This window comes from Chelonia mydas, chromosome 3, assembly GCF_015237465.2.
Source record: "Chelonia mydas isolate rCheMyd1 chromosome 3, rCheMyd1.pri.v2, whole genome shotgun sequence".
Lineage (NCBI taxonomy): Eukaryota > Metazoa > Chordata > Testudines > Cheloniidae > Chelonia > Chelonia mydas.
In genome coordinates, this window is record NC_057851.1 from 179,801,515 (window position 1) to 179,825,203 (window position 23,689).

At 41.4% G+C, this 23,689-nt stretch overlaps 1 protein-coding gene across 3 annotated transcripts in view; it reads right to left on the reverse strand.

Annotated features, from left to right (window-relative positions):
- Positions 1-8,035, reverse strand: part of EFEMP1 (EGF containing fibulin extracellular matrix protein 1) — a 98,538-nt gene extending 90,503 nt beyond the window's left edge. Inside the window, exons 1-4 of one of the 3 annotated variants that reach the window (XM_043543873.1) lie at positions 7,910-8,035; positions 5,675-5,762; positions 2,342-2,390; positions 1,888-2,151 (exon numbers count right to left, since the gene is read on the reverse strand). In XM_043543873.1, the coding sequence (XP_043399808.1) occupies positions 1,888-2,151; positions 2,342-2,390; positions 5,675-5,758 (397 nt within the window). In that variant the 5' untranslated portion in view covers positions 5,759-5,762; positions 7,910-8,035. Of the gene's footprint in view, positions 1-1,887; positions 2,152-2,341; positions 2,391-5,674; positions 5,763-7,464; positions 7,802-7,909 lie in introns of those variants that run through there. The other 2 variants (XM_027832209.3, XM_037895964.2) reach the window with 2 other exon arrangements.
- Between the last annotated feature and the right edge of the window lie 15,654 nt (positions 8,036-23,689).

Below are 23,689 nucleotides of genomic sequence, written 5' to 3' on the forward strand. Positions count from 1 at the left end.
TTAACCTTTCTTTCAAACATAGTGACTATTAACCATTTTGCAACTGGGATTCATTCATTCATTCATCCACTGACTTTAATGGAGCTAAGATTTCATCCTTAGTTCATACATTCTGCTTCTCCAGCATGATTAGCCAAAGTTAAGATTTTAGCCACAGTTAGTTAATTATTGTTATAGTTAACCAAAGCCTTTACAAAACTGATTTTATCTTTAATTGAAAAGCTTTCTGGAAGCCAAAGAAGCTTTAATACCACAAGCACCCTTCCTCTCAAAAAATGCTGGTATAAGAAATTAGAATGTTTTGTTCAACCCTAGGAAATTAATCCTTCATTATACCATGAATTTTATAAATTCAGTTCAAAATTCAAAATATTCAGAACACAGTAAGGCATTAATACTACATAAAATTAAGCACTTCCCTACTGGCACCTTAAATAATTGTAAACCTAAAAAGAATGTAGCAGGAAACACACTTCTATTTAAAACATTTTAGAGTTACTTATGAATACTATAATATATAAAATATATTAAATAATCCATTAAATTGAAATAACTTATTGAAATTCAACAAAATGAATGTTAACAAATGTCACATTAAGTTCAGTGGCATGTACCATAATTCTGAAATTAAAGACATAAAATACACTGGTCAGGCAGATGAAGCATGATTGTTGAAATACTGATTTATGGTACTAACTAAAACCAGTTTCCATTACAATAACTACGCTTCTGCTTATTAGTAAGTAAATGATGTTGGTACTGTATAAATGAATACTAAGAAGAAAGGAACTACAGCTGTGTAACACAGCTTGCCCTGATTATAGCCACTTTACTACTATTTTATATGATTACATTGATTTTGAAGCCAGAGGATGGAAAAAATGAACAGGCCAAGTTTCAGTGGGCACTTTGAGTTCTCCACAAGTTTCCTATTGACTTGCTTGAAAACCATGCTTATGAATCAAGGGCAGAATTTAGCCCAACATCTTTTCTTTCATAAACGTAACGTATACTTTCTAAAAATAACAGATGTTCAAGTAAACTATTTAAACAAATAACAAATGAGAAGCCATCTCAGTTTAGAATAGTGTTGCAAGTCTGACTCTTGAATTAACATTAACATTGCTAATACTCTGAGAATTGTGGCACTGTGCATGGTGTATGTGCACTCATATGGATTTTGTTCATTGCCATAGTTTCACAGGCTAGATAACCTTCATATTGGAAGTAAGCTGGCAGACTCTCAGCAGATCTACTCCTCTAAAATCAGAGCACAAGTTGTTCAGCTCTTTGTTTCCTAGTCTTTCAAATAGAGACTGTATGCAAATGTGATCTAAATATATGTGATCTAAACATTCTATATCATAGTTTGAGTCTAAGGTAAAGTTCATAGTGCAATTAATCTTTCATGCATTCAAATTTTAATTAGAGAAAATATATAGTTTAAGGTTATCTCTGAAACTGGACGAATACCCCTTACTTTTCAGGTACTATGTTTCCTACTTTCTTCAATGCAGTGTATCTCCGACACATTTAATGTAACCCCAAATGCTTAATACAACTGAATTTGCTTATCTAAGTTTTACACGAAGATGTATAAACAGTAGGACTGATTCTGCTCATTCACATCAGTGGGAGCAGAAGCAGGACCAGAGTTGGTAAAGCTGCAGGAAATCACAAATATTGTTACCTTGAGCTATGACAGTGAAATATATTTCCTTAGGATGTTCTTTAAAATTTGTCATTTATATATGTGTACTATACTAGGATGCAGCAATGGAATTGCTGGCAAGGACAAAACTCCCCTGCTGTCATTCTGCATACGTATGATTTTCTGTCATTCACTTTGAGCATGATTGAAAAGCTTAACAGAAGGCAGTTGCTTACCTTGGCATACATTTTGCTCGCTTTGCTCATACCCAGTTGCACACTGTATTCGGTGAGTTGGATTTGGAGGTGGTCGATGTGGATCAGCAGGGGTCCGTCGAATGACATTGTTTCGTCCACCAGTGGATTCAGCAGCTGTGTCTTCTCGTCCATTATTTACAATAATTTGAGCTGTTCTAGGTAGACAGAGGTATCCTCCATAGTGGTTAACACATTTCATCCCACCTTTGCATGCATCTGGGACAATTTCACATTCATCAATATCTGTGGTTAGCAACAACACAAGTCATGTTTTAAAATGGGACCTTAACAGACATTAACACAAGCAATGTAACAAGGCATGCAAGTACACGTGTATTGTCCAAAACATCAAAACATGGATGTAGAAGATAACTCAAGAGAAAGGACTAAAAATACCATTAATAAGTCTTTCACTTATAAAGATTTACTATACCTTTGCACCGTTGCCTGACAGGATCCCATTCATAGCCATCTGTACATTGCTATGTAGAAAAGAGATGCAGAAAAATGACTGATGAATTAATATTTTTAAATACTTCATGCATTTGTTGTTGCTACAGAAAATTGTGTTCTGAACAAACAATAACCAGGGTGGTTATATATTTTTCATAATATCAGGAAAATAGATCTCAGTGCAATACTACTGTGTAACAAAACTAAGAAGTAGTTTATAACAGGAAATGAATAATCCTTTCCTAAATGTTGGCCTAATGTCTATTCTAAATTGACAAATTTAGGGCCTGATCTTTTAAGGCGCTCAGTGCCTCCAGAGAGATGAGCATCCTCTGTTCCCAGGGAAGTCAATAATTGCAGAAGGCTCTCAAGATCTCGCAGGACCAGACCCTAAGTTCTTTGACTCATAAAGTGTAGATCAGCGCTACTCAAAGTGGTGGTCCGTGGACTGGTGCTGGTCTGCAAGCCATCGGCTGCCAGTCTGCGCGCACATTGGAAACAAAAATTGCTGGTTCCCCACATCAGATAGCTTGAAAAGCACTGGTGTAGATGACACTCCAGTTCTAGACCTTGATCCTGCCAAGCCTTATTCACATGAGTAGTCCTGTGGATGTCAATGTCACTAGAGTATTGCCATCTTAAAAATAATGAGTCATGCCCCAAATCATGAGATTTTAAAAAATAATAAATTGTGGGCTCTTTTTTATTTGCCTTCTTGATTTTAAGCCATTAAGGTTTACATTCTTAAGCTTTTCTCTACAGCCAGGAGGGCTAGAAACTTACTTTCTTTTTTTAAAGAAGAAAGTTGAGATTCTCACATAATCATATGAATCCAGGAGCTTGGGCTTTAGGAAAAACAGCAGGTATTGTGAGACTCATGATAAAATTGTGAGTTGCAACACTGGGACTACTCATGTGAGTAAGACTTTGCAGGGTTCAAATGAGACAAAACATGAAATCCATGTATCTATTCACATCAGTATGGACTACAAAAGTGAGAAAGACTTTTTAGAAGGGCATCTTCACCTTCTCTCTGCCCCAAAGTATTCATTTTCTAGAACACAAGATCTAATTTTTGAGAGGCTTAATTATCATCTCAAATGACAATTAGTGGAAACTGACTGAGCACCATAGTGCTGTTGAAGTGCACAAGAATACAGATGTAAAACATCAATAGATAAACTAAGATATAGTACGTGTTGTCTGTCCTGCTTGATATATTATTTCTCATAGTGTTGCAGAAAAGGAGTTGACTCAATAAATCAGCTAGTCACAGTGAGCCAAATTAGTTCTTGCTGTATCTCCTTGGCTTTAGTGGAGCTACATCAGGGATAAATTTGACCCAGAGTGTTGATATCCATATTGCTCAATGTATTATGCTGAAGTTGTTCTGAGAAACTTGTTACTAATAGAGATTGAATCAGCAGTAGAAACAACAACATTTTGTTTATTCACAGGTGACATCAGTGATCTGCCAAATGTAGCAGTGAGCTGGAGGGAAAAGCCTCTAGTGTTAGGAGGGGGTAAGAGGACAGCTAATTGTAATATAATTCTAGCTCTCTAAAGGAATGACTGCATGCTGAGTTGACACCACAAAAGTTACTGTAGCTATGAAAACCCAAGCCCAAAGGAAAACAAGCAAATTCATGTATTTACTGAATCACCCAATTCCTGCTAATGCACAACAGAAGTAATGTGCACTTAATACTAATGAGCCAAATCTGCTCCCATCAAAGTCAATGGGAATTTTGCCATTTACTTCAGTGGAACCAAGATTTGGCCCTAAATGCATATAGTACATGTATCAAAAATATTAGTGTAATAGGGGTACAATTTTCAAAAGCAACTAAATCCTGTTTTTAAAAGTGAGTTAGGCACTTAAAGCCTAAGTTCCACTGACATTCTATGAGGTTTGGGCTTCTAAGTTCTAAAGCCACTTTGGAAAATAGCACTTAGCAGCCTACATCACTTAGAGGCTTTTGAAAATTTTATGGTAGGTCTAAACGAAACTAGGCAAGTTACTGGAAGAATGCTAGATTTTTTTTTTTAGGGAATACATAATAAAAAATGGAAAATGAGCCTGTGTACTAGGCATAATCTCACTTTTAAGGCCCTATGTTAAAACATTTTATAAATTGCTTTTTGCTGTAACATAAGTAATTATAACATATAGACCGATTCTGCAGCACTTACTCCAGTGAGCAGTCCCCTGACTTCAGTGAGACTACTTATGTGAGCAACAATTGCATATCAGGCCCTCTGGCCAAAATCCTACAATTTGTCCCACAAGGACAGCCTTCTTTGCTTGTGTGGAATCCCACTGATTTCAGTGGGGCTAGGTGCAGGAAAAGCAGTCCACCTACATAAAATAAGTTTCAGGATCAGGGCCTGTGTTTGTAATAGGGGTCAAATATGAAATTTTTTTTTTTTCATGATCCAAGCCAATGTAAACATTACTCTGCCAGTGATATTCATTACAAAAGTAAATGAGCAAACATAGATGAAAAAGTAACTTACATAAAGGAGACAGCCCTGCCCCTCTATTCTTATCACATCCATTTTAGGGTGTGAGTAGAACATATTTCCAATATTTTATTAGCAGCTGGTCATAGCCACACAAATAATTGTTCAAAACTATTCTTGACACTGACGATTTACCAGCTAGAAAATGTCATAATTTACACACAGCATTGAATTTTAAGACTACAGTTACAAAGTACTTATATTTTGTTAAAACACCTTGAAATCTCCTAGAAGAAATGGAGCAACACATTTTGACTAGTAGCTGACATATATGATGTTTCATATATTTATAATTAATTTAATACATTTGTTTTAAATAAGTCATATACAGTATTTCTGTAATTTTGAAGATGCTTGGGCATCTTACTTCACAGAACTTGGAATTGCATATAACAATATGTCATACCCTTTTCTGTTATGGATAACATTTACTTTGTACATTTATGATTTTCCAGTCTATTTTTTGCATCCATAAAACAAAACAAAAATGCTTCCGGAGGGTTCAAATCTTTCTGAAAGGTAGGGAAAAAGCCTCATCTTATAATTTTGTTCAGTTCCTCTAATTCAGTACCTAAATAAACCTTTCAAAACAGAAGGTATCACCAACAAGTTCAAAGTCTGAAACTTGGTTTCACTTGAGAAGCACCTTAGTCTAAAATTAAAATACAAAGTCAAAGAACTTTGAACTGAACATTCTATATTGGCAAAGAACTATGGTTTCTCTGTTGAGGGTTATTTAGAAAAGAATCCCTGCTAAGCAATAAATATCTCAAAGTCTATTAAACCTTACCGTGTATGTTATAGTTTCTTCAGTTTCCTGTGAATTTATTGTAGTAAGAGTGAAAGCAGCCAAGAACATAACTGTCAACATCATGAATCTTGAAAGAAAGAAAGAAAGAAACCCAATGTTTAGCACCTTTTACTGTTAAAAAGCTAAGAATAACCAGCTATGGGGCCATATCCCACACTCCTTACTAGGGTAAGACTTCCACTGAAGAATAAGGAAGGCAAGATGGAGCCCTTGTTAGATTATGAGGAAGTGGCTGAGATTTAGCAATGTCTTAATCAGTTTTATCTTTCCCCAGCTGAAGTAACAGACATTAAAATAATGTAACAATTAACACTGCATCACACTCAAGCGTCTGTTCTCTAAAATAACATAGCCCAAGTACCAACATTCTTGCAATTATCTGATTTGGTTTTAAAATTAATTTTCAAATGACTTCATGTCCCACCAGAAATATCTGTGAGAGAGATCTAACAGGTAAAAGAACCAGGGAAAAAAGATAAAAATGGGATTTACCTGGATCCTGCCAGTTTTTGTAAACAACCCCCATATTGTATTATCAAAATAGAGACTAAGTGTAGCCCTATCTACCGCACCAAAAAATCTCAGACCCTGATGAAACAGCACTGCAAAATGACAGACCTAGCACCTGCATCCTGACAATTTTTGGCCCTAGTCCCCCAAACTGCATCATCTAAACAGATAACAGGTTTAGCTGTTCTGACTGCAACTTAAAAATCCAGACCTGATGTATCCGAATGCAACAGTCCCACAAAAACTCTGATCTGAAATCTGGATGCTGCTGGGTCTTGCCCAATTTTTCCACAAACCCAGAAACTGTACCACCTTCCATTATTCTACCAAAACAATCTGGACCTTCACTCACGCAGGTACAAGGAAGCTACCAACAACTCTAATTTGGCATATGTACTCTGCTGGATCTGGCTAACTGCTGGCTGCCTACTCCCCCCAGTTTACCATCTAAATGTATGCAGTTTCTCTTAGTCCACCACAATCATCCGGATCCCAATGTATCATAGTGCAACAGTGCTGCAAAAACATGTATCCAGTGACTAAAGCTGGCTGAGTTTTGGCCATGAACTTCCCAATCACACTATTAGCACCCAACTGTATTTGACCCTTCATTGCAAGGAATTCATTTATGTTTACCAACATATTGTGGCCACAAAAATGCTTTTGTGGTGCTGCTGCACTGGGATGCAACAGGGTCAGGGTTTTTAAGGTAGCTAGGAGCAGCTAAACATGTTCTCTGGGTGTTCAGATTTGGGTCAAAAAATGGGAGATCCGGCAGGATCCAGGTGCCAGATCCAGCGTTGGTGACACTGTTGTGCCATGATGTGCCTGGGGCCAAAATCTGGCAGGATTCAACTTTTCCCCAAGCCCCTGGCAGAACCAGTTTATAAACTAAGCGTGGGAAGTTCCAATGTATTCCATTCTCAGAAGGATTTTAAAAATAAACCCATCTAGCCAACTTCAGTTCGGGTTACTTCGTATTTCAATTAACTCAGAAAAGTTCTCTGCTCAACCTTCCCCCCATGCTCTGATTAACGTTGCCAACGTCGGACAGCTTCCAAGCAAAGCAGGTAGACTGAAGCAGTCCCCCATCCCCTGCGCACGGAAGAGGGGGAGCGGGGAAACCCAGCGCCCCGAACCCGCGAGAGTCGTGTTCTGCCCTGAGATCCCATCCCCTCTCCCGGTCTGCCCGGCCTCTGGCGCCCACAGAGCAATTCACCAGCAGCCCCCGCAGGACTGTGCCCCACGCACGCACTCACCCCACCAGCCCCCGGCGAGCCGTGCGCAGTGCGCCCCCAGCTCCTCGTCTCCCGCGTGGGCTGCTCAGGCGGCGCCTTACCTGAGCGCAGAGCAGGGCTCCTCTGAGGGCACCTAGGAGCTGGGCTAGCCTGGCAAGCGCCGCCGGGGAGGAGAGCGAGTTTCCGCAGCAGGTTGGCCCCGCGCTCGGCTCCCAGCCCGTCCTCTCCGCGCGCCGCCGGGGTAGCGCTCGCAAGGCTGCCTGGCGCTCCTGCTCCCCCCGCCGGCCTGGCATTCAGTGACAAGGGCCCGCTCCGGTGGTGTCTATTGAACGCCCCCTCCCGGCCCCGTGCTCAGTGAGTTAACCCCTTCGGCTAGGGCGCACGCTGCGGGGGAGGAGAGACAGACAGGGGGTTAGGGAGCGGTCTCCCCATGCCCAGCGGTGCCATCCACAGGGAAGCGTGTCACCTTTGTTAAGAAACCCCAGCCGCTGCCCCTGCGCCCCTTGCACCAGACTGCACGGGGCTGTTCCGAGGCTAAGCGAGAATAATGTGAACGCGTCGTTATTTCGGTAGCTCCGGGGGGCGGGCTGTCCCCTTCCAGGCAAAATGTGAAGAGCCAGAGACTTCAGCACTCAGTGGGCCAATTTGGTTGCAGTGGGACTGCTCTTGCTGTTCAAGTTGAGCATGTGCCGGAGTGCCTTCAGGAGTCAGACCACTGGGTGTAAAGTTCCTCACAAACGTAAGTGCTTCCCGGAGTTGGGGGCTATAAAAGGCAGGTCCTTGCCCCAGAGAGTTTGTCACTGGAAGTCAGGCACATCTGCATTAGCTGCTGTGGTCAAAAGGACACAGGGTGCATTGTGTCTAGGATGGAGATTAATATGGAAAACATTATAATGCCATTATATAAATAAATGGTGCAGCCTCACCTGGAATACGGTGTGCTGTACTGGTTATCCTAGTTAACAGAAATAAATGCAGAATTAGAGGGAATGAAGAATAGTGTGATGAGAATGATGAAGGGCTTGGGAAAACTCATATGAAGGCCGAAAAGTTTAAGGTTATTTACTTTAGAAAGGAGATGAATCAAAGGGAACATGATAAAAGTATATATCACTATGAATGATCTAGAGAAGGTAGATCAAGAGTTTCCATTCTCTCTGTCTCAGAACACAAGAACAAGAGGGTGTTTAATGAATTGAGAGGTGACAAATTCAAACCAGTCAAGATACTTTTTTTTCCACACAATGTGTAATTGAACTGTGGAACTCATTGCCACAGGATGCTGTTGAGGTCAAAAACTCAGCAAGATTTAACACCGGATTGGATATTGATATGGCTAACAGTAACAACCAGCATTGCTATAGTGAATGCTAATGTGCATTTTGGAAGATGTAGTAAACCTTATAATTCAGGGTTTAAGATAAAGTCTAATTATTAGGGATTAGGAGGAGACATAATGTGGGGGGCAGATTAAACTACATTTGTTTAAAGTTGCTTGCACTCTCCTTTGAAGCATCTGGTGTTGACCACTGTCAGAGACATGGTATTGGACTTGATGGATCATGGCAATTTTTGTTTCCTGTGTGAATACCTTAACCACCCACTGAGGCCAATGGAACTACTATGTGAGGTTTTCTGGGCTTGGACCTGATCCTGCCATGAGTTCAGCATGGGTGGATCTTTGTAACTGGCTTCAAGGGAACTGCCCAACCACCAGGATCCATCCATGCTGAACCCACTGCAACATTGGGGTCCAAATTAATGGAAAAATTATATTTGCATTTCTGAACAAATAAGAAAAAAGAGATGAAGAGATTTTCCTCAGCCTTGTTTTTTAAAATACACCATTGGGTTGAGGCCAGACATGGAAAGGAGATTTTTTGGATAGCTGTGAATGAAGACAACATTAGAATGAGAGGTTTCAGAGTAACAGCCGTTTAGTCTGTATTCGCAAAAAGAAAAGGAGTACTTGTGGCACCTTAGAGACTAACCAATTTATTTGAGCATAAGCTTTCGTGAGCTACAGCTCACTTCATCGGATGCATACTGTGGAAAGTACAGAAGATCTTTTTATACACACAAAGCATGAAAAAATGGGTGTTTACCACTACAAAAGGTTTTCTCTCCCCCCACCCCACTCTCCTGCTGGTAATAGCTTATCTAAAGTGATCACTCTCCTTACAATGTGTATGATAATCAAGTTGGGCCATTTCCAGCACAAATCCAGGGTTTAACAAGAACGTCGGGGAGGGGGGGGGGGAAGGGTAGGAAAAAACAAGGGGAAATAGGTTACCTTGCATAATGACTTAGCCACTCCCAGTCTCTATTTAAGCCTAAGTTAATTGTATCCAATTTGCAAATGAATTCCAATTCAACAGTCTCTCGCTGGAGTCTGGTTCTGAAGTTTTTTTGTTGTAATATCGCAACTTTCATGTCTATAATCGCGTGACCAGAGAGATTGAAGTGTTCTCCGACTGGTTTATGAATGTTATAATTCTTGACATCTGATTTGTGTCCATTTATTCTTTTATGTAGAGACTGTCCAGTTTGACCAATGTACATGGCAGAGGGGCATTGCTGGCACATGATGGCATATATCACATTGGTGGATGTGCAGGTGAACGAGCCTCTATTAGTGTGGCTGATGTTATTAGGCCCTGTGATGGTGTCCCCTGAATAGATATGTGGGCACAGTTGGCAACGGGCTTTGTTGCAAGGATAGGTTCCTGGGTTAGTGGTCCTGTTGTGTGGTATGTGGTTGCTGGTGAGTATTTGCTTCAGGTTGGGGGGCTGTCAGTAGGCAAGGACTGGCCTGTCTCCCAAGATTTGTGAGAGTGTTGGGTCGTCCTTCAGGATAGGTTGTAGATCCTTAATAATGCATTGGAGGGGTTTTAGTTGGGGGCTGAAGGTGACGGCTAGTGGCGTTCTGTTATTTTCTTTGTTACGCCTGTCCTTTAGTAGGTGACTTCTGGGAACTCTTCTGGCTCTATCAATCTGTTTCTTCACTTCCGCAGGTGGGTATTGTAGTTGTAAGAATGCTTGATAGAGATGAGATGAGAGAGAGAGAGAATGAGATGCCTTGCAACCATCACAATAGTTTTTGGTATCACAGAAGGTGTAGCCCCTCAACACATCTGAGTCCTAACACTGCATGTTTCATGCTTAAGCTTAAGGTGAAACCACAGGATGGTGACAAGCAGGGTTCTATGTGTCAGTGGACATTGCTATATATGTATGACGGAGTTGGTATAGATGAAAGCAAGTAACAGGAACATTTAGAAATAAGAAAAAATAAACCCTTCCCTGCATTCACAGCTTCATCAGTGCAGGCATTCAATGTCATGAAATATAACTAGGAAATCTAGGGCCTGACTTTGCAGATTCTTATACCAGGGATAGAGCTTACTACTGTGAACTCATTGGACTCATTGGGGCTACATCAGTGAACTCACTGGGGCTACATGTACACTAATATGCACTATGCCTGAATTTAATGGGGCTCGAGCGTGTTCAGTACATTACAAGAGGTGTTCAGAGCCTTGCAGGATGGGGCTTTATATCACATTATATTTTATAGAATTGAAATAGGGACAAGGGCCTCTATCCCACAAACACAGTTTAATACTGGTATAACTATTTTAGTTAGGGCTATTATTATTATTTTTTAAACCAAATATGTATATTCATACAGTCCCTAGTGTGGATGCAGTTAAACTGGGATAAAAGTGCCTTATACTCCCCAGTACAGCTTATTCCCCTTCCAATACAGGAATAGTGCACCAATCTAAAGAACCCTTACATTGGTATAATTTTTTCAACTCTAGGGGATTGTACTGCTTTCAATATACTGGGGTAGTTAAAATGGTACAACTTTTGTTTGTAGATAAGTGCTTGTACATATACTTAACTTTATGCACCTGAGGTGTCCCATTGGGACTACTCATGTGTAGAGTTAAGCACGAGTTTAAGTATTTGCAGGATTGGGGCCGAGCTTTTAGAGTGTTAAAAAAAAATCCTAAAAAGACAGATGTATTCAAATCTTCTCATGAGACTTTTTCTAATGTAAAATGTGTTTAAGAATTATTACAATGTCCATCCCTTGTTTTCATGGGGCATTGTGCAATTCTTTTTGGAAAATGATTTGGAAACAAGCAAAAGTATATTTAAACAAAATAAATTAGTTCACTTTTGAAAACTTAATCCAGTTTAAGACTCTTCAACCATTGAGTAGTTTTTCTTACAGCCAATCCATTTTGAATTTGAAAAAGCATGGGTGAATTGGGTAAAAAACAATCATGAATCAGTAAACAAGAAGAAAGTGAAACAACATATCAGACCTCCAGCTGGATAGCCTGCCAGAAGAGCATGATTATTATTAGTAGTAGTTGTAAATGTTTGTATTATGATAAAGACTCAAAGGCCCTAATTGTGACTGGAGTCCAGTTGTGAAGAGTGCTGTACAAAGATATAAGTGCAGTGAGGGCTTTTGCTGTACAAAGATAAAAGAGATGGAGGATAGGGGGCTTTCTTGGGGGCCAGTCCAAGACTGTGGAATGTACTCCCACAGGAACTAAGGTTCATCACACACCTCACCATTCTCAGCTTTAAGTGCAAGGTGCCTTTCTTTGACCTTGCCTTCTCTAACATAAACCCAAAGGAAGGTGTGTAGATGTATTTTTATATATAAATATAAAAATTCCCAAACAAAACATTCCACTGCACAAATAGGACAGATATATAATCACATTGCTTAATGCACAACTGGAAGGTGCTCAGATAATGTGGTGATGAGCTCAGCATAAAGAACCTGTTTAGAACAGAAGAGCGCAGGGTTTGGGGATATAATGTTACAAAGTCAATGTATATGGTGAAGAACTGGCAGAGTGACATTTTGTTGGTGGTTTTGTTTTGTGTTTTAATATGTTTAATTGGGGTACTGGTAGGGTGAGAAATGGAGAAGTCAGTAAGAGTTAGGACGTGAGAAAGGGAAGGAGAGTGAAGAAGGATGCTCACAGCTCAGCACCTGCCAGCCATGATCAGAAGGCATCACGACAGAGGTGAGTCTTACAGGGGGATTTGAAGGAGGATAAGGGAGAAGTTTATATGGATTTTATCATTCATAAGAGGCAGATGGGAAAAAGCACAGAGGTGTTTATGGATGAAGCTGACTGGTGGGTGGTAAAGGCCGGGAACATTGGAATGAAGGCAGGGGTTGATGTTGCAATGCATTACTAGATCAGATGAGTAAAGCAGAGCTAAGTTGTAAAGGGCCTTAAAGGTAAAGTAAAGGGGGGATTATCAAAAGGGCCCAAAGAATTTAGGAGCACAAGTCCCTCTGAAAGTCAATGGAACTTGTTCTCCAAAGTCACTGAGGTGCTTTTGAAACTCCTATCTAGAAAACTTGTGGTTGATGCAGAGCTGAAGGGAGAGACAGTGGGAGGACTCAAATAGGGGAATGGTATAGTCCAAGTGATGAGCCCGGAAGATGATTTTAGCAGCAGCACTTTGAACAGACTTGAGGGGAGCAAGGTTGCAGTGGTCAAGGCCAGAGAGGAAGATGTTACAGTAGTTAAGACAGGGAGGCCCTTTCTCTCTTTGGTATCAACAGAAGACTATTAATGGGGAGGCTCAAAAGACTCCTTTAGTGCCCAGGTAAGCTCAGGAATCATTAGTTTATGATATCTGGTGTGTGAGGTGTTAGGCCTTCAGAGGCCTTCAGGCATGGGGCACCTGTACATATGAATGCCTTGCTGCTTTGCCTTTAGACAGTAGGAAGTCTCTTAGGGGGTCTCCGCAGATATATAGAAACTCTCATAGGCTGTGTGGTTCCCATGAGAGGAGAGAGGAATAGGTTCAACACACAGGATTCTGTGCACTCTTTTTATCTCTCTCTCTCCTCCTCCTCCTTATCTCTGTGCAGGGGCTGGCACACTGGTAATCCAACTGCTTCTCTGAACTCAAGGACCATTCAAATCTAGTGGTGCTCTGCTCCCTGGGATCCTCCAGGCTGCCCTTAGAGGCAGGGATGCTGGAACAATGTGTATGGTGGGGGTGCTGAGAGCCATTGAACCAAAGTGTAAACCCTGTATATGATGGAAACACACCCTCCAAACCCTAATTCCAGCACCTATGCTTGGGGCTACATATATGGAAAAGATAATACTGTCCTGGGCTGTATTATTGTTTAGGGGGAATCCCCATAATGCAGAAGTGGAAACAATGGGCATCATCCCTGTCTCAGACATTTCTTCTCCCATCTGTCCTGCTTTTCACCTCCTCCCCTCATGCAGCCAGTGAGAATTCTCTGTGGAGCTTGGAGGGTGGGGGAATGTGGAGGAAGTGGTTGAGCATCCTGTTGATGTAGGAGGAGGAGATACGCATGCAAAAGGACTCCCCTCTACATATGGATGGTACGGGCCAATGGATAGCTCAACAGATGTGCTCCTGCAGGGGTTGTGCCTGCCTGTTGCATAAAGCCACCTGAGCCTCCTGCTGGGGTAGTGCAGCTCTGCATGGCTCCCTAGCCACCGCTGAGTCCATAGGGAGTTGTGGACGCATGCACTTCACTAACAAGAGCTCTCATCTCCTCTGCAGTATCTTATGAATCCCTAACACAGATCAGAGAAGGCTGGGATTTTTTGACCTTCCGTGGTAGGCTGGTCTTTCCAGGTGAGCTTGTAGAGGCCTTCAGAAATTTGCACGGCCTGGTAGGGAACAAATACTCTGCTGCAGCTGGTCAAGAGCATGACTCTTTAAGTAATCTACTAACTCCCCTGTTTTAAAACATGCCTTGCCTATTCCAAACATTAACTCTTTGTTTGACCTCCATATACTGCACTCATTCTTATTCAGTGAACCAAATTTAAGTCTCTTCTCACTTGCTTTAGGAAGAGCCATGTTAGCATCTTCCAAAGTGGCTTTAGAAGCACAGTATATTGTCTTGTTTCTTTCTTCACTGCAGTTTCTATGATTACAGGTGAGTGAGGCTCCTTCTAAAAATTCAGGATTTGCAGTTCATACAGTTTATTGATAATTACAGCATAGCAGTAGCAACAAAGTGTGGTATAAGAAAAGTATGTTCAAATCAAGTTTTTAAGGGCATTTGGCACATATCGTCATGAAACTGGCAATTTAACAAGCTATCATTTGATAAAAGCCGTTTCTTTTCCTCAAAGTATATATAAAGCTCCTAGAAACAAAAGTTCAAAGTGTTGCATAGGTTTTAACTGCATGACTGCTGGATTGGACTCATGTCAATTGGATTCATGTGGCTAACACCCTACACAGTGCTTTGGAAATGTACTAGCCAGTGCTTATATCCAGCAGCATAGACATTAGGAGAAAACAATTTCATCCTTGCCTCAAAAAAAGTCTTCCCAGTAATCCGATGGATGCAAAATAATAATATATAGGATACGGATGTGATAAAAGCAGGGGGTCAATGAATTTTGAATGTGTAAGTCTTTCATCTCAGGAGATCTGGATTCAAACCTAGATTAAGTCAAAAAGAAAAAAAAAACAGTTTGGCTTAACCTAGCACTTAATGAAAATGTTATCTGTATCACAAAACTATCTCAGATAGTCCCTGCTCTGGAAAAGCCTGAACAGAGAACAACAAAAACATTGCAGTGTGGGATTGAGGAACACTGGCAGAGTATGTACCCTGTACCAGCCTGTAGACAGTGCTATACATTCACTGAAATACACCTCCACAGTATCCGAAGAAATATTATTTCCCCTTTTATATTAATAACAATAATATCTTTTAAAAATAGAGATAATAGGTCCATACCATAGTCCTGTAGTCTGGAGGTTTCCACTGACTTTAGTGGGGCTTTAAAGGACAGCAGGATCCAGACCCTTGACAATTTGAAGAAGTATTTGAGAGGGCTGAGTAAGCGTGTTGGTGTGACGCTCTGTACCTTGGGAGAACACCCTACACCCCCATGTTCATCTTTATAAAATGATTGTGTGGTATCCAATGCAAAGTTTGTCATGTTGGGTGTCTTTGGAAGGCTCATGATGCACTGAGCATTGTTGTTATAGTGATGTTATAGTAATTGTTACAGTAATTGTTATAGTAATGTTATAGGTTATAATTTCAAGTATATAGTTATGAGGCTGAAAATGTATTCTCATGGTTTAAAATAAGCTCAGGCAAAAACTCTCCAAGAGCTGAGAGGCAGTTCACACCTCATCAGGGCCTGTATGGGCAGGGCCGGCCCACAACGTTTTGGTACCTGAGGCGGGGAGCTCAAATGACGCCCCCATACCCTCTCGCTTGGGCCAAAACTTTTAAAGGTCTCAATTCTGCCTTCTTCCTGTTCTACTTCTCTCATGGTACTGCTCTGCTGCCTACCCCAATAAAGGAGAACAAACAACTTAAAATGCCTTGTTCAAAAATTTTAAGTAACACTTAACTTTCAAATGCCTTAACAGCAAATGTAACTTTTCTTGTCTGCATAGTAAACTCTGGCATTTTTATCTGTTTGAATAATCAAAATGGTGCTTTCTGTGCCTTCTTGGTTGCAAACATTTGAACTGCTTCCTGAAGGTCCACAGTCTGGGCCAGCTCATGCTCTATTGAGATGGTTGCAAGGCCGATCAGCTTCTCCTGTGTCATTGTGGAGCGTAGATGTGTTTTTATAAACTTCAGCTTGGAGAAGCTGCGTTCTCCACTGGCAACTGTTACAGGAAGTGTTAGAAGTATGTGCAGAGCAACAAAAGCATTTGGAAAGAGGGTGGTCATCTTATTTGCGCACATGTATTCCAGAACACCCTTTGGAGTTGATCCTGCTGAAATGTATCTTGAAAGGTTTTCAGTTCAACACCTAAATCACTCGCATCAATATTGTGCATGTCATCATGTGTCAACACTGTCTCTAGTGCCCTGCATTGCTGGTGTAGGTCTTCTTCAGGTATAGTGAGGAGTTTTGGAATATCATACAACATCCCAAATATACTGCTGTGTTCCTTGAGCTGCATGAAACGTTCTTCAATTGATTGTATTGCCCAATCTAGCACCTGGTTAAAGAATTCAACTTTGAATTGTTGTTTGGGGTCTTTTATGGGATTATACCATGCCTCGTAATCAAAATGTCTTCTTCTTCGGTGACTCTTGTATTCTTGAATGGGTGGGAAAATAGCTTCAGTGTGTAGTTTCTCTGCCAACTTCTGTGCACTCTTCAGAACGTTTTGAAATCCCTCATCTGACTGGTAAGACTGTAGGTATGACTTTGCTTTGTCCAGTTATTCCATTGCTCCAGATATATCTCTTGCTTACAACATTTATTTCAAAGAGTATGTCATGCCACAACACTAAGCCACACAGAAATTTGAAGTTATCTATGTTTCTGGTGATTCCATTTCCCTCTGCCACTGTTCTCCCACGAACAGTTCCTGTCATAGCATTATCCTCCATAATGGCAACTATGGCATCACCTATCTTCCCAATTTGGTGTTTGATAGGCATTATCGCCTCCACTCGACTTTCCGATCGTGTGGCACTCAGTGGTTTCAGTGTCAGAGAGGATATTCCTAGATGTTGCTTCAAAATTTGCCATCAATGAGTTGATGCAGAGAAAAATACATAGATGCTTTGAATTACATTAAAAAATTCAGCAGCCTCACTAGAAGCTGATGCTGCATCACTGACCACCAAGTTCAATGAATGAGAACCGCATGGGACAAAAAAAGCTCGAGGGTTTAACTCTAGGATCCGTGTATGCACTCCTCTGTTCTTTCCTCTCATGATGGCACCATTATTGTATCCCTGACCTCTCATGTCAGCCATCACAATTCCTGTATCTTCCATCTTTTTAAGAAGCACATTTGTCATACCAGCTCCCGCAGTACCATCAATGTCAATAAATTTTAGAAAATGCTCTCTGACAGTCACCATTGCAGGGACATTTTCACTAGGTTCTGTTGTTACAAAACACACCGTTAAAGTAATTTGTTCCGTATGGCTGATGTCAAGGTGTGCAGTTCAGAATAACAGAGTAATATCTTGCTGACTTCAGATCTGCCACAATCTTCTGTTTGACTTTTGTTGCCAGTAACTGTATGATCTCATTTTGAATTGTTTTTTCAAGGTAGTGGTGTATGTGCATTTCTTGAGTGGTGACTCTTCTTAGATGCTCCTGGAGTACAACATCAAACTCAGCCATCAGCTCCACAATTCTAAGGAAGTTTCCATTGTTTGGCACATACAGCTGATCTGAAGTGCCACGCAGTGCTAGGTTTTGGGCAGCAAGCATTCTCACAATGGCAATGAGCCTTTTCAGAACATTTTGCCCTCATCCACAATGAGGCCAATGGCATTTTGGGATGTATATGTTGGGGCATTGCCAGCAGATTGAGGGACATGATCGTTCCTCTCTATTTGACATTGGTGAGGCCTCACCTGGAGTACTGTGTCCAATTTTGGGCCCCACACTACAAGAAGGATGTGGAAAGATTGGAAAGAGTCCAGCGGAGGGCAACAAAAATGATTAGGGGACTGGAACACATGACTTATGAGGAGAGGCTGAGGGAACTGGGATTGTTTAGTCTGCGGAAGAGAAGAATGAGGGGGGATTTGATAGCTGCTTTCAACTACCTGAAAGGGGGTTCCAAAGAGGATGTATCTAGCCTGTTGTCAGTGGTAGCAGATGACAGAACAAGGAGTAATGGTCTCAAGTTGCAGTGAGGGAAGTTTAGGTTGGCTATTAGGAAAAACTTTTTCACTAGGAGGGTGGTGAAACACTGGAATGGGTTACCTAGGGAGGTGGTGGAATCTCCTTCCTTAGATATTTTTAAGGTCAGGCTTGACAATGCCCTGGCTGGGATGATTTAGTTGGTGATTGGCCCTGCTTTGAGCAAGGGGTTGGACTAGATGACCTCCTGAGGTCCCTTCCAACCCTGATATCCTATGATTCTATGATTCTATGACATGTTATTCCTTGACTTTAGCAAAGCTTTTGATACGGTCTCCCACAGTATTCTTGCCAGCAAGTTAAAGAAGTATGGGCTGGATGAATGGACTATAAGGTGGATAGAAAACTGGCTAGATCATCGGGCTCAACGGGTATCACCAGCAGGAGAGTGGGGTGGGGGGAGAGAAAGCCTTTTGTAGTGATAAACACCCATTTTTTCATGATTTGTATGTATAAAAACAAACATCTTCTGTATTTTCCACAGTATGCATCCGATGAAGTGAGCTGTAGCTCACGAAAGCTTATGCTCAAATAAATTGGTTAGTCTCTAAGGTGCCACAAGTACACCTTTTCTTTTTGGGTAGTGATCAATCGCTCCATGTCTAGTTGGCAGCCGGTATCAAGTGGAGTGCCCCAAGGGTCGGTCCTGGGGCCAGTTTTGTTCAATATCTTCATTAATGATCTGGAGGATGGTGTGGACTGCACTCTCAGCAAGTTTGCAGATGACACTAAACTGGGAGGAGTGGTAGATACGCTGGAGGGTAGGGATAGGATACAGAGGAACGTAGACAAATTAGAGGATTGGGCCAAAAGAAATCTGATGAGGTTCAAGAAGGACAAGTGCAGAGTCCTGCACTTAGGATGGAAGAATCCCATGCACCGCTACAGTCTAGGGACTGAGTGGCTAGGCAGCAGTTCCGCAGAAAAGGACCAAGGGTTATGGTGGATGAGAAGCTGGATTTGAAGCACAGTGTGCTCTTGTTGCCAAGAAGGCTAATGGCATTTTGGGCTGTATAATTAGGAGCATCGCCAGCAGATCGAGGGACGTGATCGTTCCTCTCTATTCAGCATTGGTGAAGCCTCATCTGGAGTACTGTGTCCAGTTTGGGGCTTCACACTACAGGAAGGGTGTGGAAAAATTGGAAAGAGTCCAGCAGAGGGCAACAAAAATGATTACGGGGTTGGAGCACACGATTTATGAGGAGAGGCTGAGGGAACTGGGATTATTTAGTCTGCAGAAGAGAATAATGAGGGGGGATTTGATAGCTGCTTTCAACTATCTGAAAGGTGGTTCCAAAGAGGATGGATCTAGCCTGTTGTCAGTGGTAGCAGATGACAGAAGAAGGAGTAATGGTCTCAAGTTGCAGTGGAGGAGGTTTAGGTTGGCTATTAGGAAAATTTTTTTCACTAGGAGGGTGGTGAAGCACTGGAATGGGTTACCTAGGGAGGTGGTAGAATCTCCTTCCTTAGAGGTTTTTAAGATCAGGCTTGACAAAGCCCTGGCTGGGATGATTTAGTTGGGGATTGGTCCTGCTTTGAGCAGCGGGTTGGACTAGATGACCTCCTGAGGTCCCTTCCAACCCTGATATTCTATGATTCTATTCTATGATTATATCTCACTGACAACATGTGGGATTGAACTAAATCAAAGGGAGTGAAAGGCATACAGACATCTAACAGAATCATGCTGGATTATATCAGAGATGAATCTGAACAAACCCTCAAACTTTGAGGCTCAATTCTGGACTCTGAAGCTCAGGCCTGTCACTTATAGATCTAAGGAGCCTGATTCTCCATTGTGATATGGCCCCTCTATGCTGCTCTCCTGATTCAAAGGGCATTAAATTAGGCGAATCTAGCCACTGGAGAGTTCCCCTGGCATGGTGCGATCCATGGGTGGTGTAGAACTAGCATAATTCTGTTCTGTTCTCTATAGGTGCTTACACTGCCCTCACAGCTGTACTATTTGAATGCCTTCCAGTAGTGCATTAAGCAACATGACTAACATTTATTGTGTATAGTTAGTTCTTTCTCTTATTCTGTCCCCAGGGGGAGAATGGTGTGTGCAGTACATATTTTGTTTTGATATTTTGTTTTGGGAAGGGGGAGGAGTAATTTATTTTTTTTTCAATGTACATGTTGCTAATAGCTCTATGCCACCCTCCCTCACAAGCCTGGCAGGTAGGAGGTGGGAATGGCTGAAGAAGGAATGTGTACTACAGCTAGTCCTGGCTGCTGAAATTACCCCTTGGGGCAATAGGCAGCCGGGCATAATGTAGAGTAGCCCTGAGACTGACCCTAGAGAGATTGGTCCAAGAATACGAAAAACAGGATAGTGTTTTAATCTCCTCTGTCTCCCACTCCCTGTTCCCCTTTTCTGAGCCAAATGTAGGTCATCTGAACAAAAAATGAAGCACACAATGAATGTAAGTAATCGGTACTATTAGCTCAGGGGGGCTCTCAGTGTCATAGAATATCAGCGTTAGAGGACCTCAGGAGGTCACCTAGTCCAACCCACTGCTCAAAGCAGGACCAATCCCCAATTTTTGCCCCAGATCCCTAAATGGCCCCCTCAAGGATTGAACTCACAACCCTGGGTTTAGCAGGCCAATGCTCAAACCACTGAGCTATCCCTCCCCCTGCAAAACAACTTTTGAAGAGTATAGGATTCGAATCCATGCCTGCAGAGCACACTGGCTTAGCAGTCCATTTAGGAGGATTTCTTTTCCTGGTCATGTATCATGTAACAATAGAGTTGTCTATACTAAGTGCTGGAATGGAGGTTTTATTTTCATGTTGGATTCACAGGAATTTTAGAACATAAATTATTTGATAAGATGGCATGCTGCTTGTTTGCAGTAGTAAATGGAAATATTAAACATTTTCCACATTTCTACTTGGAATTTACAGCATGTTGATGAAGGATATATTCTGGGGAATTACATTTCTGAATTTATTGCTGATTAAACATGACAAATGTTGAACTTTTATTTCAGGTAAGAGATTACAAGTTTCTCTTGAAGAGAGGAATTGTGAGTGTATTGCATACAATGTGAGGATTACAGATTGCTTGCTTTATTGTAAATCAAATTTAAAAAAGAAGAATTTTAATGGCAAATCACTCTTGATTTCAGTAGAAAGCCAGGGAATGGTAAAATGGAAGAATTTTTCTAGAAAATTTCTGGTCATTGATGCCAGGATTATAAATAAGTCAGTGAGGATCAGGAAGTTGATAGTGGGGAACATAGAGATATTCTCTCTTTCTCCTTTTGGCCTCACGTTGAAATGCATTGCATATTTTTACTGTTGTTGATATTTATTCATTTGTGTTACAGTAGTTACTAGAGGTCAAAATCAGGCACTGTACTAGGCACTGCACAAACCCACAGTAAGAAACAGTCCTTGCCTGATGAACCTTGCAATCTAACTAGACAAAACAGACAAAGGAAAAATTCCCATTGACTTCAGTGGGGCCAGGATTTTACCCACAGGGTATGTCTACACTGCAATTAAAAACCGGTGCCAGCTGGCCGGTGCCAGCTGACTTGGGATCACGGGGCTCGGGCTAAGGGGCTGTTTAACTGTGGTGTGGAAGTTCAGGCTCGGGCTGAAGCCCAGACTCTGGGACCCTCCCATCTCTTGCAGAGTACTAAAGCCTGGCCTCCAGTCCGAGCCTGAACATCTACATTACAATTAAACAGCCCCTTAGCATGAGCCCGGTCAGCTGGCACGGGCCAGATGCAGGTTTTTAATTTAACTGTTTGCTAAAGATATGAACTAAATGGGAGTTGAGGTATCCCATTTTACTGGGCTGATACCTGCTTTGCCTCTGGCTACCTTAGCATGTGAAAGACTAGTGATGCTTTCCAGTTAATAAAGTATAGTGATGTTGGCCTTCTTTAAAAGTCAAAAGTGATGCATCAGCCATGCGTTTTGTTCTTCTATGTGAATGTTACTTAGGATAAGGTCCTTGTGCACCCAAAGCTCCCGTGGGAGTTTTGAATGCTATGGTAATGCAGGATTGGGCCCCCATGGAGAACTCCTCCAATCAACAGGAGTGTGTGTGTGTGTGAGTGAGAGAGAGAGTTCAGAAATTAGCTGTCCTCTGTATAAGCCTTCCTTTCTGCCTGGGTCCATTTGTGCAACCATAAAGAATTACGGTGTTGGAGGGCTTGCAGGAATTAGTCATAAAGCTGGTGGGAGGGCACGTAAACAGCATACAAAATGAAGGTTTGGTAGTAGATGGGACATATCCACCTTTCCTCCCTTTTCTCACCTCCGTCCCCCACTGCCAGTGCAGTACACCTATGCCTGTGTCTTGTATAGCTTGTATTTTCCATACCATAGCTTGGTCCTGATTGATATCAAGAAGCTGATTCCAGGCTTACTTATGCCTCTGAGGAAAGAGAGGATATGGGTTACAGATGCATTCTCAGCATTTGAAAAGGATAAAACTTTGGGACCTGACCTTACACACCCTTACTCACATAAACAATCCTAACTCATATGAGTACACATAGCAGTCATGTTAGTAGGGACTACACATAGGAGTAAGGACTGGCAGGTTCTCAGGCCCTAAATTAAATTGCTTTTGTTCTGATATTTCTTTCTCCTTAATCAGTCTCTCTGTAATTCTCACAGTTTTTCTGTATTTTAAAAACTTTTATTTATATTGGTATTTCTGGTCCATTCATTCATTATCTTTTCCTGAGAAGGTCTTTCTATTATCACTGCCTACTGCATTCCTTTTTTCCTTCCACTGTCTCAGCTTTCTTTTTGGTAGCTGGTAGAAAAAAACACCACTTTGTGAAAACTGCACCAATGCAGTTGTATGGCTTAGGTGACAGCAAGGTACTGTGAAGTAAATGTAGCCATTATTCTTCCTGTCCTTTCCCCCAGAAAACCACAGGTGTCAGCAAGCACAGGAATTTGAATCTAATGCGGAGCTAAGGGTACAACCTGTTTGATTACAGTGTGAAGTGGCTCAAATTTTTACACACAACTCTAACCTAACAGAATACAAACTATTTTTGGATGTTGAATAAAGTCTACTTGAATTTATTATATTGTTTTGTTTTAATATTATGTTTCTTATGTTCTTATGCAATGCCTGGTTCTGTCCAGGAAATAGAAATACCAGAAGGACGCAGGAGATTTGGATTCAATTCCCAGCTCTAACACTGACTTCCCATGTGACCTTGGGCAAGTCATTTAATCTCTCTCTGCCTGCATTCCCAATGTGTAAAATGTGGCGGCTAATACATCCCTGCTTCATAAGGGTGTGGTGAGAATAAATTAATAAATATTTGGGAGTGCTCAGATATCTGGGATTTTCAAAGGTGTCTCACAGAGATAAATGTCCAAGTCCCATTCAAAATCAGTGGAATTTGGATGGTTTGGCTTATTTGAAAATCTCAGTCTATGAGGATAGGAACCATGAAAATACCTAGAGAGACTGCAATGGGAGTTTTGCCATTGATTTCAGTGAAAGCAGGATCAAGCCCATTCTGGTGTGTTGCCTTATTTAAAATTACTTAATTTCTGTTTAT